The 17,347-nt window shown below is 37.9% G+C and overlaps 1 protein-coding gene across 2 annotated transcripts in view; it reads right to left on the bottom strand.

The window, feature by feature from the left end:
* Positions 1 to 556: 556 nt before the first annotated feature.
* Positions 557 to 17,347, bottom strand: part of ZNF407 (zinc finger protein 407) — a 334,117-nt gene continuing 317,326 nt past the window's right edge. For both annotated transcript variants that reach the window (XM_027650921.1, XM_027650923.1), the window contains exon 9: positions 557 to 3,122. In XM_027650921.1, the coding sequence (XP_027506722.1) occupies positions 1,771 to 3,122 (1,352 nt within the window). In that variant the 3' untranslated portion in view covers positions 557 to 1,770. The remainder of the gene's footprint in view (positions 3,123 to 17,347) is intronic.

Raw genomic sequence — 17,347 nt, 5'->3', positions numbered from 1 at the left:
TTTCCTGATAACAAACGGGAGTTGATCCTGTCACTGTTTGCTGAAGACAGTATTTAAGAGTAAGTGAACAGCCTGTCACTTTTAAGAAAGATGAGCAAGTCAAACTCGGCTAATTATGAATCTGGATGTCTAACTTGAAATTTACTTTTTTGGGGGTTTGACAAAGACACAACCTCAACTCTTGGAAAATAATAAAATTTAAAAAATAATAATAATAAGAGATAAAAAGACAGAAGGATCTTATAGCCCCAGAATGAGGCACCTTTTCTCAGCAGCCCTATTAGAAAATACATTTTTAAACAGTTGCTTCAGGAAGGAACTACTGTTTTACCTCACCCCAACTTTCTTATAGTTGATAATTTTAAGATATTAAACATGATAGGAAACCCAGTTATCTCTAGAGTCAGAATGGCTTATACCCTAAACACTTACACAATTATATTAAGCATGCATGAGGCACACTTCAGAAATTAGATTCTTTTATCTTTATCTATCTAGTGAGCTAGAGGAGAGAAAAGAGAAAAGAGAAAATACACAGACACAACAGATAGCGTTTGTTTGCTCCTGCTGAATGCCAGTTCTGTTTATTGTTTCATATTAAAAATCATGATGCTTCATTTTAATGCTAACATTTTATTTGAAAGACAAAACAAATAATCCCCAAACCTTGCCAGTTTATATTTTACAATTTTTCTAAAGAAACAAAACCAGTTTTATCATGAAACAAATCTTTTCAACAGGAACTTGCATTGAACAATTGCAGTATATCCACAAGTAAATAACTGACGTTCTGGACGAAGCAAGAAATACAAGGTCACCTTTTTCCCCCCTACTTGTTAATGTCAATGTCAGAATTTTCTCTAAAAATCCCCATAACATTTCAGAAGTAGCTCACAAAATGAACTGCAAAATGGTATTTATATGAAGCACTATTTATAAGAAAAGCAAAACACTGACAGTGACAATATTTTTTTCAAAAAATGCACATTTCTTATGTAGGACTCTCACCTAAAATTAAGTGGAAGTTACAGGCATCGAGTTCTTCTTCTCGAATATGTATAACCAAGGATTTTCTGACGTGCAGCTTTTTTGAGCTCTTCTTTAGGGAAAGTCTTATGTGATACCATGAAAGAGGAAACCACTATGAAAAGTTTCATTTTAGATGCAAAAAGTCCTTATTTTGACAACATATTTTTAGCCAAGGATGTATTAAAGTAAGATTTTAGAAAGCAAAATGTCACCTGCTTTTCTTTAAAATGAAGAAGGGCACTGATTACTTTATGCAAGCTTACTTGTTTGCCTTGTTATTGTGGGGTTTGTATTTTTTGCATATTTATCTGTTCACAAAATGTACATATAAGTGCAATTATTTTACTCCTGTGATTATGTTACACAAAAATGACAGAAGGCAGGGAATTACCCTGAGATAAAACAACATTAAAAAAAAATCAACAAAGAAAACAGTGAACAGAACAATTCCTACTTTGGGACGGGGGCCTTTTATCCTGTTATCCTTTTATCCTAATATGCTTGTTTTATAATAATCCCATATAATAATTCTTAGAGCTATTGTAACAAAATTGTACTATCCTTTTCAGTGAACTCCTCCTATTAGCTGATCTTCACTTCCTGCAGCGTGCGTATGTGTTACCTGGCTAGGAGGACATTCTACTGAGAAGGCTTTACAGAAAACATTCCAGGAATACAGTGCCTCCATGATTCTGGTAATATCCAGCTTTGCCCTGAATCCAGCCTATGAGGTGAAGCTCTTCATGCTTCCTGTACTTTGTTATAATCTCTCTGGCCTTGAATTACCTGTGAGCCACCCTCTGTATAAATGACCATGCTTGCCAACTCTTCTCTTGCTCTATCAGGGGTTACAGCTTCTGCTTTTAGAGCAGTACCAGCCTGCAAAATGTCTTGAGACCCAGCTGTCTCTATCACAGCATGTGAGTACACACCAGGCTCATCCTGCATGTCTGGTGGCAATTCTGTGACGATGTAGTGGGTTGCACCTTCAGAGAAGTCACCATCAGAGCCCTGAGACATGGCTTGAGCTAATTCTTCACTGACAATAATCTGTGATATTTGCCCATCCGACTCAACTAAATCCATGTGTTCACTTTGGACACTGAGTGTGTGGCTACCAGCTTCTTGCATAATTATCTGAGAGCCTTCTCCAGCTACCATATGCACAGTCCCTTCCTCATTTACGATGACCTGAGTGACACCTTCTTTCATCAGCTGGTCGGCTGCAGCTGTATCACACACAGCAAACTGTAATACTCCTTGGACCATATTCTTGAAGGCAGCCTGAGCTCTCTCCTGAGATGCAATTATAGTCGATGGGTGCATGACCCGTGTCACTACTTCCATAGGTTTGGTATCTTCCTGAGTCTCCTGAACTTCGTGGAACATTCGTATTTCTTGTCCCTCTGCATCACTGGGAACGCTGGGCATCTCAGGGTTTGGCATTTGCAAGAAATCTTTGTGACTAGACCTGCTTCTGTCAAGGAGTCCAGATTTGTTTTCTGTTTCACCCAGCTCTGTTACAGCACAAAGCAGGGCATCTAATGCCGAGGAGGATTCTGGAGGATTGACTGTAGCTTCAGAAGCATCTAAAACTTCTTGTTGCATTATCTGCTGTAATACAGTGCTACTGGAGTCAGGAACCGCATCTATTTGAACGGCCTCCTCCATATCAGCTCCTGTTCCTTCCACCACTACCACTTGTGTTGCACCATCTGCTAACTGCTCGGTAAGTATCTGCCCTGGAACCACACTACTCACGTGGGAGCCGTTTTGGTTTGTAGCTATGACTTGCCCATCCTCTGTGATATGGACCACCCTGGCCATCTGACCAGCCATTGCTAATGTCTGAAGGGTAGCCACTGCTGTTTCTTCCACAGAGGCATCAATGGCAAAGTCACTGTCATATCCTTGAATAATAATAAATTGCTGAACTTCCTCAGGTGACTGTGGCTGTCTTCTACTGCCCCGAAAGACCTTCTCCTTAACTGGAGAAACCTCTCCCAGTGCTGCTGCGGTAAAAGGACTTGCAGTTTCCACAAAGGTTGCTCCTTGCCCCTTCAGTCGGCACTCATAGGACTTGGACACAATGCCTACAAGATAAAATACGCTGTTAACATGGTATCATGGCAAATATCAGTTCATTACTTTAACAAATTGTAGCTCGAATGGAAAAAAAATCCTTGACGATTTTCAGATTTCACTGGTAGAAAACACAGGTAAAATGAGCAAATGAACAAAGCCAATTTGCATGTTTTCCAAATAAAATATTTACAGGTTGTAATAATTGCTGAGTTTAACCATTCTTCAGCTTATTAACAATTTAAATGTGTTTTTTAGAATATCCTATATAAAAAAGCCCAAGTAAATACAGTATGCAGTTAAAAGCCATGTTCATCTTTTACAGAAGATCCTATTGGTGATATTTCAGTACTTCAGTAATGAATTTTAGAATTGTATATTACATTAAACATGTCTGGGTTTGAAAAACTGTGGCTGATCATCTCAATACCCTGCTTTTGTTGGCGAGGTAATTGCCATGCTGTCATTTTGATGCCATTGTCTTCCCCTTCATTTCCTACCGAGAATCATCTCCAGCACCCCTGACTGACTCAGTCACTAGCCTAGTTACCTGGAGAAAAGACCCAGTAGCTTTCTTTCCCTAAGCAGGATATTCTATACAATATCATCCAGAGAAACCTCAATTATGCTTCCTAATTATTTCTACATGAAATCAATTAACAAATTATAGTACATGTAACCTCCATATTCCAACTGCTTGCTCTGCCACTTGGTCTGGTTTTGTGTCATTGAAGGTTTCCTTCTCAGTTCTCATCGCTTACAAGCTTCAGCAAGGCAAATGGTGCCCACAGCTGCACAAAGTCAAGCCCACCATTCTCAAAACATGGCCTTACGTGTTTTTGGGAAGATGTAACTGAGAGCTGTGACCACCAGCTTAGTGGATTTCCTTGGAAGGACAGCTCTAGCACTCGCTGTCTTCCCATGGCAGTGCCAGTCAGAAGCATCCATGGAGCTACTGCATGTACTGGAAAGTAAGCTTTGGGCCACAACCAATGCACACAGAGAGAAAAGTGGGTCCTGGACACTGGGAATGAGGTGAGAGTCTAATGCCAGACAGGCCTTGGGAAGGTTGACTAAGTCCATGATCCTCAGACTACCCACACCCATGCTCCAGTTCAAATTCACCTACACAAAACTGAAATCACATCTCTGGAATAACAGGTGTAGCATCTTATCACTAACACAAATAGCTATACCATTGCTTGCTTAGGATAAAACAGACAAGGAAAAAACCCTGACTTTTACAATCAAATTTCAGTCTAGAACTGTACTGTCCAAGTCACTTCTAGTGAACACTGTACTCCGTTGACATCAAGAGACTAAGAAAATTATACTAAAGCTGGTCTAACTGCTTTCACCCAAAGCATAGAGCTGTCAGGCCCTGATCACACAGAGGAATAAATGGGCTCTAAAAACCAGAGTAATTTGCTCAAAGGTAAGTTCACATTTAGAAGCTGTTACTCCAAGACTGAGTACTTGGCACCTTGCAGCCTCTAGCAACTTGATACGCTAAGGCACATATCAAGCTAATATTCCAAAGTAACATCAATGCTTAGAAGACTGAGCTCTTATATTGGCATCTATCTATCTATCTATCTATCTATCTATCCATCCATCCAACCATCCTTTCTTCTATTATGACTCTTCTAGTGGAGAACTGTACTGTGAAGCACATAAGTAATTTTGTCAAGCTGAAAGGTTGAAAATCACCTTCACAAGTCTAAACTGATGTTATACAACTTTCTTCATCTTGGGTTTCAAGGCAGGTATCTTTGGAAAAGAAAATTAACAATTTAAACCACTACAGTGTTTCCAGGCGATGCTGCATGATAAATTTGGCTCATGCAATTGAAGTACATTTTGTCAGGTATAAGCAAGAAGGAAGTTTACTATGGACTGACTGGTTCTGATCCCCACTTTTCCTGTGCTCTCTGTAGGCACTGACATTCACAAGACCCCCCAAAGAGCAGAAAAATAGGAAAGGGAAATCAACATAAAATGACAATTGTCTTAGCTCCTCCACATTTTATAATAGAGTAGAAGTAATTAATTCTCTCAGGAATCTTGCTTTGTTGACATGATAAAAGAGGAGTCTGGCAGTGATGTGGCATGAAATCAAAATAACTCTACAAATCATGCATTTTCCACTGGATTTCAAAATCAAAATAACTCTACGATCATAATTTTCACACACACAGAGTAAAATCATGACATCTTTCCCCTAAGATCATGGTAATTTATGTACGGGACACAGCATCCCTGTGTTGAGGAGAAACTCTGGTCTGGGGAAGGGAAAGAAAAAGGGAATTCATCCTGTTTTCATCTCCTCAAATAAATGCTGTGCCTGCAAATCTATGCAACTCCAGTCTTTACTGTGCAATTGAATGGGAAGTCTCCTGGGTGAAGAGCTATCCGGTGAATCCCTCGCAGCACTGATAATTATGCCATTCTGACTGCTTACTTAATCTATTTGAATCCAGAGGTGAGTTAAGCCACTTCCCGACCATTAAAGTAAACTACATGGGTAAATACTGCTGTCACTAAGGGGTGTGATGAAGCTTAACTACACCAACATCTTAACCTCAGCTCAGTGCAACCCCAGCTATTCCATCACAGTTCATAAATGCGATTGCAGGTCCATCTTTTGATTCAGCAATTTAATAACTTCGAGTGCTGTCAGTACTGCTTTGAAAAATGGCTCCTATAAAATGTAACAGCCTCAATCAGATTGTAAAAGATTCACCCACTGAAGATTCTTCCATTTCAACTATAATGAATTAATGTTGAGCTGTGTAGAAGTTCAAGTGTCATTTAAACTAATGTGAATCTACTGTAACTTTAAATTTTAACTGGACTATGACCAAGAATTTACTGGGAACATCAACTTCAATTTTAGTCATTTTTCATGGTAAATATGAATTGCAGATTTTACTGGTTTTCTTTTGTTTTAACAGTGTAAAGCCAAGTTGGGCAGATATTTAGAAAACAACATATTTTGAGGCTTAGCCGCCATTTTTATAATGAAGCTCTGCTATCCAACACAACATTTGCAGGAATTTTTATGTATTTAAGGAACATGTCACATTATTGGACTGTATGTAGCAACAAATCATGTTGTCCCAGTAAATTCAGCCTGCCTCTCACCCCCTCTTAAAAATGGGTAAAGAGAAGGGGTAAGTGTTGGCTGACACGGCAAACATAAGCTGGAATACAAGCCCACATTAATATTAGGAAAAGTGGACTTGTTGCTGATTGCATGTCATGGCAAATTCAAAAGATACACAAACAGGCATTAAAATGACAAAATATAATGATACGAGAGCTCATATTCAGACAATTTGTAAGGAGGTGTTTCATATCTAGGGGTGCAATGATCACAGAATTGGTTTCTTTCCAAGAAGTCTGTCATTTCAGCAGAGCCATTATTTATCAGTTGGAGTCCTGAGCGACTGTTAGTTTTTTATTTGAAAATGTCAGGAAATTTTAGACATCAAATCCATATTCGCAGGTTATTTTAATTCTCTGAGACCACAAACTCCTGAAATAGGGCTAAAAGAAATGCTTTGATGTTTAATGTGCTTCTGGGAAACTACAAATAGGGCTTAGTACCTTTTCCCCCTCTCTCTTACTCAATACCTGACTTCCTTTTGTGTATCTGTTTTATTCTTTTGTTACTGTCATCATTTGTTCCCCACAGAATAAATACCTTATTCTTTTGTTAAGCTTACATTTAATTAAAATGTACAGGATTTGTGCAGTAAACTCGAATGAAACAAATAAAACAAGGGCCCCCTCTCTTGAAGGCATACGTTGTGAATGAAAAATGTCATTACAGACTAAAAAATTTTGCAGTAAACAGGGCCTACAGAGAGAAGTTTCCCCCGTAATGACATCCATAAAATACACAAATGGCACTTTTAGTACCATCCTGAATATGGCATTTTCTGTGCTCTACACACAATCTAAATGGTTTGATCATAGAGCATAATACTCCATTGGGTTTATAGAACAATCAATGTTCCATAAAATGATGTATTTATCCAATAGTAGGCTCAGCAGTTACTGGTGTATGACATTGTAGGACACTGGCTTTGTACTGTTCAGCAGCACACATGCTGGCTGTAAAACTTATCTAACACTACTTCAACAACTTCATCTCATCTGTGTCAAGTAATTTGTTGAAGCCTCAGCTTGGTTTAAAAAAACTTGTAATAAAAATTCATAGAATTTTCAGGAGAATGAAAGCTGATGACAATAGAAAGGTCACATTGTGGCGCCACTCATGGGGTCGGGGGTCAGCCGCAGTTCTAAAACAGAAAGTAGATTTCATGCATCGTGTAGCAGATAAAGATGGCATTAAGGAGACTTGTCTCAGAAAGGAACGCATAATGCGTTAGGAAGGTCTGGGCTAATATTATATGTAAAGCGCCACTTTGCTCTCAGCCAGCAGCCTCTTTAGAATTCTAATCCTTCCCCAAAACTTGTAGCAAGTGGTTGTGTGTGGTGAGGCTGGGCTGAAGACATCCTTCACAAGGTGCACTTTAGGACAAAGCAGTAAGTCATAAATGAAATAATCTATTATGACGATGGAAATGATCTGCATTTACACAGCAAGCTTAAAACAGCTATTTTTCCTTTTCTTTAGAAGTTCTAGGAGGCCTGATTTATAGCTTCCTATTCAGTAACACCTAATTTTTCATACTTTGGTGATGAGGTATGTTATTTAATGACACAAACAAATATTTTGTATCTATTAAAATGCAATGAATATTAAATAACATGAATGCAAGAAAATTTCTTTCAATTAAATACAATCTTTAAGAAATTTAAAAGATACAAAAAATTCAACTTATGTCTAGAATCACTTGAATGAGCAACTGATTTTCTTATTTTAAAAGCTATTGTCTACATGTCAGCACAATATTTTGAATGGTACGGTAAGTCCACCATTCAAATTCGTAAGGTAATAACTTATGCCTTCATCAAGCTACAAGTTTCTCCTCTTTTTCCTTTCAATTAATTTTTTTGTTATGATCTTTATTCAATTAATTAAGTACAGTCTAAGAACTGTGGCATAATGTCATAACTTTGGGATTACCTGGATTTTTGGAGGCCATAATAATAAGATACATTTTTCAGATCTCTGTTCCTTGACCATAGTAAAAACTATTCTTTATCATTTGTAAGGCTTTTCTGTGCAAGCAATGCATGGGCCAGCATTTTTTAAACCAGTCAGTTAAGCTACTAAATAAGAGGTTGTGAAGGCTCATTCATGTCTTCTGCTGAAGGAAAGAAAATACGATGGGTCAAATCGAGAAGTGAAATTAATCAGCAACCCAAAATGGCCCTTGTTACAACTATTATGTCCACAAAGACAGCAAATATTTGTAAAGCAGTACAAATAACTATACCTATAGGAGACTTAACCATCTCCCTAAGAGGCATAAAAAAAAAAATCCACCACTGACACAAAGTACATAAATCTCAAAAGATACCAATCCAGCAAGGCTTTTGTTTCTTTCAATATATTATTATTGTAGAAAGAAAATTAAACAAGCACAATCCCTCCACTTCCCAGACAACGTTCATAGTTCCTTTTATACTTAAAAATACAGTAATGTCATGTTTCAATGCTGAAACTCAAAACATCCTTAGTTTCTAGCTTTGTCCTTAACCACTCAATCATGTTTGGAAACTTCAAGGTCTTCTAAGAACTGCTTGAATAAAGGATGAAGTTTTAACGTTCCAGGTATTTTAAAAAGCAGCAGATATCCTTTAGCTTTCTTAAAATGAAAAAGAAAGTACTTTTGTAATATTTTTTCTTTTGAAAAACAGACTTAAATTTCCTGCTTGCCACTTTTACCTTCCACACCTTACAGAACTATGATAACAACTACAAAAAGACACAATAAAAAAACAACCACCAAAATAAACAGCCAAGCCATTCAGGTAGGGTGTTTAGGCAGTTTGTTTGGTTTGGTTCGGTTTCCCTCCAGTGCCCAATTAACCTTTGGGAAAAGGCCTTCTCTGGAAAAAATTCAGTTTCTCTTTTCCTGCACTCAAGGTCAAAAATGAATACTATAGAGCCCAGTGTTACAGAAGCTATGCAAATGAAAAGTATACATACAAAAATTCCCACTGATGGTGGCAAACGTACAGTGTTAACGTGCAGAATCTACAACTGCCTAACCTGCACAGTAGCCAGTTTTCTCGTCAGCCTCTTTACCTGTTTGCCACCATGCCGGCTTCTCTTCTCAACTCTTACGTGTAAGCAAAAACCTCACTGTGGCATATACAGCAATTACCTACACAGGCAAGCAGCATCAGGAATGTATTCGGAGTGTTTCAGCTATCTCTTCCAGTGCAATTTAGTAGCTTGAGATGAGGAGAGCCAGCCTGGACATTTCTTGGCAGTCCGGCTTCAAAGGCTACTCTGGCCCTCTGTTTGGAACAACTGACATTGATGATACATGGATGTGCTCTTTCTGTTTTATCCCCTGCAGTGCAACTGTAAAGTGCATTTTTAGCACTTCTAAATCAGAATCCCAATTTCAAGGCGTTCTGGTTGTGCTTGGTAAAACCAGAGATTTCTGTTTCCTAGGCAGAGAGCACATACAGTATAATAAAAAAATAATATGAACACTTATATGTGTATTAGGGAAACTACAAATCAGGGGAAAAAACCCCCCACAAGCTCTGCTCATAAGGAAAATGATCTGGATTTCTGAAATAGGTCTAGTTCCAGACAGTAATGACTTTGTCAAAAAAGAAAAAAAAAAATCCTTTTTGTCATTATTATCTCAGCAAGAGTTTTTGTTTTTCAAGAATACATACATTTAGATCCTGGTCTTATAAACATTTATTTATCAAGAGTACTGCTTACTGCCATAGTTAGCCTCAATAGCCTCAAAGGGACTAAACATGGTAGCTTGCATTATGCATTGTGTTTGCATAATCAGACCCTTGGGATTAACAATTCTGAAAATGGCTGGCCTTCCCCAATGTTAGATGTACATATATGCACTAAAGAGAACAGACACTTGTAAGAGACACCTAAAATAAAATATCATGTTATTAAACGATCAAGCAGAAATTATATTCTTCGGCATACCTGTCAAATACGAGTATCACGATTCTCTGTATTTATCTATTCTGATTTGTGCACCTTTTGAGTAAAAAGAAGCACCTGTTCTTTGCTCGAGGGCACATCTCAACTCATTTGAAAAGCACAGCAGTTTTTAGGGAGAATGCTTGGGAATAACTACAAGTTTCCCCAGTTCTTTTTGTTAGTTAAGACAGCAAAAACTACCATTTTAAATGTGATAGTCATATCTGTATTTCATTTAGAAACTCAACTACATTACAGTGTATATTCATATCTTTCCAGAGTAAATTATGAGAAATAACCATTTGTCTTCATTGTAGACACTTTTGCATGTATAGTAGAAAACAAACCTCTATTCAATAACTGCACAGAGGCACCATTAAAATCAAATTTACAGTAAACAGAACCTGCAGCTGGGGTAAAACACTAACTGTTAGTATTTTAATTATCAGCGAAGCTTTCGGAGGTCTAACATCTGCTCATAGCCAAATGACAGCAGCTGCTTCTGTACACTTAAAACAACATGAATTTCTTCTATAAATATTAAAATGAATTGTATGTTGTGTGTTCATTGTGGCTATATTCCTAGTAAGCTGTTTAAGTATATAGGGTATTTCGAACTTCTTTCTTGTGGCAAATTCATAAAGGGCTGACCTCCTCAAAAGAATGAGAGGCAAAGGCAGCAAAAATTCTTGAGTCTGTAAATTGAAAATGTTTAGAGACAGTACTAGAGGTCACCCTCTGCCAAGATGCTGCTAGTAAATGCTAAAAAAACATCAGCGATAAGTTCTGATCATTGTGCACTACAGTAACTTCAAGGACAGGACTGCTCAGCATGCAAAGTGTCAGGAGTCTATGGAATGGCTTATGTCAAAAGCTAATGCTCATCTAATAAGTAAAGCAATTAATGCATTATCTTATCTCGGAAAAAAATGTTCTGTTTCAATATCCAAAGCATTGGAGGAGATGAGTATACTCTCTTTTGTGGACTTCATCAAAATCATACTGGAATGAGCCCTGATTTGTATGATTAGAAGCAATAAACTGCCGGGAAGAAGGAGCTACGCTGGGCCAATAGAAGGTCAGCTCTTTTTGCTAGAGAGGGCAAGCTTCAAAACTTAATTTTGCACCTTTTTATCTAGGCACTGATGTATAGTTGCTATCTTCCTTTTTGTCTCTCACCTGCTTGGGAATACAGTAAAGAAAATTGGAGGATTGACACACATTTAGTTAAGAGATAGAGTCTGGAACAGTGAGAGGAAGAGAGTATTACAACCAGTTTCAGAAGAAAACAAGGTTTTGTTTTGTAGTTTTCACTTTACAGACTTTCAGTGGAGAAAGATCCTTTGCTTTTATAGCATCAAGTGTAACACCAGTGGCAAATCATATTTATATATTTTTGCAATAGATCTACAGCTGGAAAGGATCACTATAATAATTTAGTCTGAAAGCTGCAGGTCATGCCAACCTGTGTTTTGAAAAAAAAAACCCCAACATGATTAGACGCTTCAGCCTTACATGTGTAACCACAACAGAGGATCAGCCACCAGTGCAGCTGTATTTGGCACAGAGCATAAGATAAAGGTGAATTAATTGTCAAGGCAGTTCCCAAACTTCTGACATCAGATTTCCCATGCCAAAAGCCAGTCTCAGTGCCAGGGAAACAACATCTGAGGAGGACGGAATAGGGTTAGTTATAGGTGGTACAGCTACAATGCACAGGCCTTCCCCCTTTGCTGGCCCCTTGCTTCTCCTGAGGCACTGACAGCATCAAGGCTTACCATGCCCAAAATGACAAGTGTTGAAACACATGCTGATTTTTCAGCTCAGAGTGTCACAGTAATGCTGGGATTACTTAGGAAGTGTGCAGCAGGGGTACATGATGGTTCTGGGAGGTGGAATGGGAAGTAGAGGCTAGAGAGATGGGTAACTCTTTTATACCACGTTCAAGGGTCGTGTTTGTGACACAGTCCTCTTTTCATGATTCACCTCTGGTGAAGGATGGAAGCAGCATGTTTCCATAATATCTTCAAAGGAAGAGTTGTTCATATAATTGACCCTTCTGCTGACAGAAATATATTTTCAGTGCTATTGACAGAGTAGCACTTAAATGTGGTGTCTTCCACTTCCAGGTTTTGGAAGCACTAGGCAGTAAGTAGATAAGACAGAAGACACCAAAGCTGGTGCTTTCTGAGCCATTGCTGAGCATACCGATGCTGGAGCTGCAAGATGGTCTGTGTGTCTGGGCTGCAAGGGAAGTGCAAAGCAAACTATTGCACTGCAGCTCTACCAAAGTGCTCAGAAGCTCCTTGCTCAAGTTGCTTTCGCTTGGCCGCAAAGCCATGTGTTCAAGAGCTGCAGAATTTCCATACTATTCTGTTGACAAGTTGTTGGTTAGCTAGAGGTAGAAATCAACAGCTTTTAGATGGTATATGGAGCTAATACTAAATTGGACGGAACCAATAACATCAATACAAAGAAAAAACAGATGTAACATAAGTAAATATGAAAATATGCAAGATTCAACTTGTGCTACTGCATGCTAGCACTTGTGGAGAAAGGAAATACGCAAAAATGACACTCAATGAGAAAGGAGTCCCTTGAGAACTGTAATGCTTAAGAAATTTAAAGAATGACAGTGTTCATCAGATTACATGTGAGTTTATAAAATGTAAAACAGGAAAAGAAAACAGAGCAAAGCAATTTTTAATTGCACATTATAAGGCATGTCTGCTGCACATTGTTCTAGTATGGATATAACTTGACCACTCTTGGGGAGAAATCTTGACTAAAGAATATTCCGAATAGTGAAATAACAACAACTAGAAGGCTAAGTTGAATGGAAATATTGTACTGCATATATTCTACCTACATAAACTGTAAATGTTGGAGAGGCAAGAGAATTTTTGTCTCTATTGGATAAGAATAATCTGATTTTGATGAAAGACTAGAATATTCATGTCATACTGCAGGAAGATGGTTAGACACGGTGAGCAATGGGAAGCCAATTCAGCTACCTTGTCTACTTCCAGGTGCCAGGGTGATGAAGCTCCCAGATGGAATAAATAGAAGGTACAGTAGTTGAGAGTATGACATAACCCGACTCATCCCCATTTATACTGCAAATCCATATTATCTCAGAACAGTTCAGTGAAACGTAGTATGAGATTCTGCAGTAACTACTTAGTTACATTTGTAAACAATTCTATTCTGAACTGAAGTTCACCCAAGACTGCGGCGCCTTAAGTCTTAAAAAGTTAAAGAATTTGCAATGACTGCCAATCATATGAAGCACGAATCCCAGTCAAATATGGACTAGTAAACAACCTCTGCAACCCTGTCAGGTCATTTCATTAGCTCTTATTTTTTTCCTTCCTGAGACCCAATTTAGACTAGGAAAAGAGGGAATATTGTAAAATTAATTTTTCTAAAATATTTTAAATGCCACTTAGCTCTTAATTCTGATAGCACTTTTTCAAAGATTTATTATCTATATCTGTCTCCAACTGAAGCCAAGTAATGCTTAAAACCATGATTACTAGACAATGCCAAGTAATTTAAAAATATCATGGTTCCTAGTATACTTGTCTGTAGCATGATGCACAGTGCAGTGAATGTACTCCTTATTCTGCTGTTACGTAGGACCTGGTACAGCATCATTAGTTTTAACATAAGTGGAGCCTAAACACATTTACTATTGCTGGAACTTAGTTCGCTTTTTTTTTTTTGTTACAGTAGACAAAATTTCAGAGGAAGTCATGATCAGTTCTGAGAAAGCAGTAAAGCTTGTGATATGTGACAAGACAGAGGCCAGGTAACACCCCCACCAAAAAACTCCACCCCAGAAGCCTGGAGCTGGATATCTGGAAGATCCGATTTTCAAAACAATTAAGAAACCAACAGCTCCTGGTCTGTTTTAACTTTCGTTAAAACATTCTCATTTCAGCTACCTTTCTTTTTCAATACTTTTTTTCCAGCTACCATAGTTTAGTGAACTGTTTCCTAAATTCTGGCATGTGACAGACAAATCGCATAGGACTCATTGTGGTTTGTTATTTCAAATATGTGCAGATTAAGGAGCTTCAGAACAGCCCATGGCATCATAGGTTGAAACAGCTGCTACAAGTCTCAGGTCAGGCTTACTTACAGATTTTGTAGCTATAATTTTTTGTATGTGTTTCAGTGCTCCAAAACCCATTGAGGATCGCCATTTATTTCAGTGTGTTTTAAGTACCCCTAAAACATAATTCAAGTACTACTACTGAAATAAAAAGACTCTAAGGCTATTAGAATTGTATTATTTTCTTTCGAAAAAGAAAATATGCATATCAAAATGTACACAGACAGAGCAAAAATTATATCACTAAAAGAATGAGCTAAAAGAAGTCCAAAAATAACGTTTTTTTTCTTTCACGTTACTTTTTTTTTAGTGTCTCTTTCACAATAAAGTGAATTTTATGCAAAATGACAAAAGCCTTATTCTAACTTTTCAAGTAGAGAAGTGAAAAACAACAAGAAGTGTGTTGCCAGGGTCACGTAAGAATTCCCAGGTGTGCTGAGTTCCAGCTTAATGCCTTAATCACAGCATTATCATTTCTTAGGAGAGCCTATTGTCAACTCCAAGAGTTGAGGTACTCCATTTACCCACCGGAAAGCCCTAGCCACATCATTGCAATTTTCCTGATAATGCCCTGTCAATGAATCAACCCCATGCTCATGAGCAGAGAGGAGTTCAGTGTCCATGTATCCTATAATGAGGAATGCCGGGCTGCAGTCTCTGCTGAGATTGTCATAGGTGTCCACTGATACCATCTGCAATTACAGAATTTTATGAGATGGAAACTGGTTCATTATGAGAAAGACTCAAGTCTACCAGCTCATTTCACAGATGTCAGATGGCAGACTTCCTGATCATTGCAATTCTTGCAAGTATATAAGAAGAGGCCTGTAGTTAGACTTTCGAGAATTAGGCATATAGCTAATGCTAAGCATAGGCTTAAATGCTTTCCTATGTTGGATCCTGAGTTAGCCCCAGTCTAAGCCATTCAAAATAGGGACACAGATTCCTTAATTTCAGCTTCACAAACTAGGACTGCTGGCCAAACCAGGACTGCTAGTTCCCAGAGGAAGGAAGACACAAACTTAGCTAAAAATCACTTTTGCCCTCAGCCAAATACATCTCTCTCAGACTGATTTCAGCCTGCTTCTAACTAAGCAAAATGACTTCATGAACATGTTCAAAAGTATCAGCTAAATTCCATTTTGAGTTGTCATTGATTCAAATAAATGAATCAAGTCATTCCTTCTAAGAGGCTAAAGTACATTATGGATAACTATATTTTTTTATTTTTTATATGTATTATTTATATATTTTTTTTTAGTTTTATAAAAAACTTCATTGATACATTTAAGAAGAATGTGTAGTGTGGAAAATGTTGTTGACAAACCTTTCTTCTTAGAGAGTAACGCTTCTTACACATACGCGCTTTTGCACTCTCAGACAACGATATATTCATCTTCAAATCTATAATTATCAGCTTAAACAAACACCTTATTTGCAGACAATTCAGTCTATTTAAGAACATGGGAATTAAAACTATTCTCTAGGTACTGAAAGAAACACAGATTTCTTCTGCAGCTATCAAGAAATGAAGTACTATTTGCTATAATATAGCTCCCTCCACTCCTTCCAAAAAGAGCCTGTTTCTGTTGGAGGTGAACCTTGCTGCATTTATTCATCCCCTTTTAAGAACAGAATACAGAAAATTCCAAGCTAACAGAGTGTTTAGCAAGAGGACTTAAAATACTAAGTGCAGGCTATAGCGCTGTTCCAAGTTCTGATACTCTTAAGACCAATGGAAGGTGCTGACACCAATCTCTACCTCCTAAATATTAGGAAACTTGCTTATCTTAGAGATTTCCTTTCTCCTCATGCAACTACCTCAAGTGCCAGTGACAGACACGCTCAAACCGTGGTCTCTGGCCTTTCATATGTTCCTTTCACAGACCAGTTTCCATAAGAAAGATATACTTCCACTTGGTCAATTTATCACAACCTCCTCGATTACTTCCCTCCCACACATGCACTCGGTATCCCCTCTCCCTCATCACGAACAAACAGAACAAAAGCCCACCAACCATACAAAAATTATATTGTAGATTTGTAGATTAATGGGTTGATTCTGGCATCTCAATTCAAATGGATTTACAACCATTGTGCTTAGCCCTGTGTGATTTCAAATAGAATTACTTCTGATGAATTTGAATGCAAATTCACAAAGCATTAAAGCAAACCATGTTTAAACTTGTTGGTTCATCTGATGCAAATATTGTGCATTAAGCAGGGAACACCCATTTATGAAAATAATGAAAACTGACACCAATATAATAAAATCATTACAGGTTTATGGATTCTGGGACTTAAACAAGCCGTACCCTTGCTTCTCCTAACTGATTAAATGCTTCTTTGCAGTTTATGTTTGATCTGCAATTCAAAAATAAATTAGTTTAGTCTTTAAGCCCAGAACCTTGGAAAATTGCTAGGAGGTTCTACCTCGGATTTGCCTGGGAAAAAGGGCCAGGTAAAGCAAGGAAATTGTGGGGGCAGGGAAGCTAGCAGTGCAACTGAGAACTGACAACACAGGAGAGGGAGAAGTCAGATAGATCGAGGTTTGTAGACTCTACCGGCAAGCATCCATAAAGCTGCCGCCTGAATAGCATTGTGTGGAACAAAAGGCAAGGATGATCATATTGGGCTCTTTTGTTTTATAAAGCTGGCACAGATGGGCCTGTCACAACATGTGCTTCATTTTTACAAAACCTCAGCCACCTTCACTCTGCATCACATTTGTAGACAGGGAGTCTAAGTGCAGAAGGGCAAAGGATTGCCCATTATTTCTGGGATGCAACCATGTCCTAACTGATAAGTAGATCTCTAAAGATGTATGTAAACAGTATATATAGTGTGGGTTTTCATTAATCCCTCTTGTCTAATTATCATGAACATGTTTTCATTTTCAGTTAGATGACAACAGCCTTAGCTCAATAGTTTCCAGTAAAATCTTTGTATCTAGATAATAAATTCTTCTCGTAATGATAAGATTTAAAACAGCAAAACATTCCTCACTGAGG

This window comes from Corapipo altera, unplaced genomic scaffold (genome assembly GCF_003945725.1).
Source record: "Corapipo altera isolate COAL_440 unplaced genomic scaffold, ASM394572v1 24, whole genome shotgun sequence".
Classification (NCBI taxonomy): Eukaryota; Metazoa; Chordata; class Aves; order Passeriformes; family Pipridae; genus Corapipo; species Corapipo altera.
This window is presented reverse-complemented; position numbering and strand designations above follow the sequence as displayed.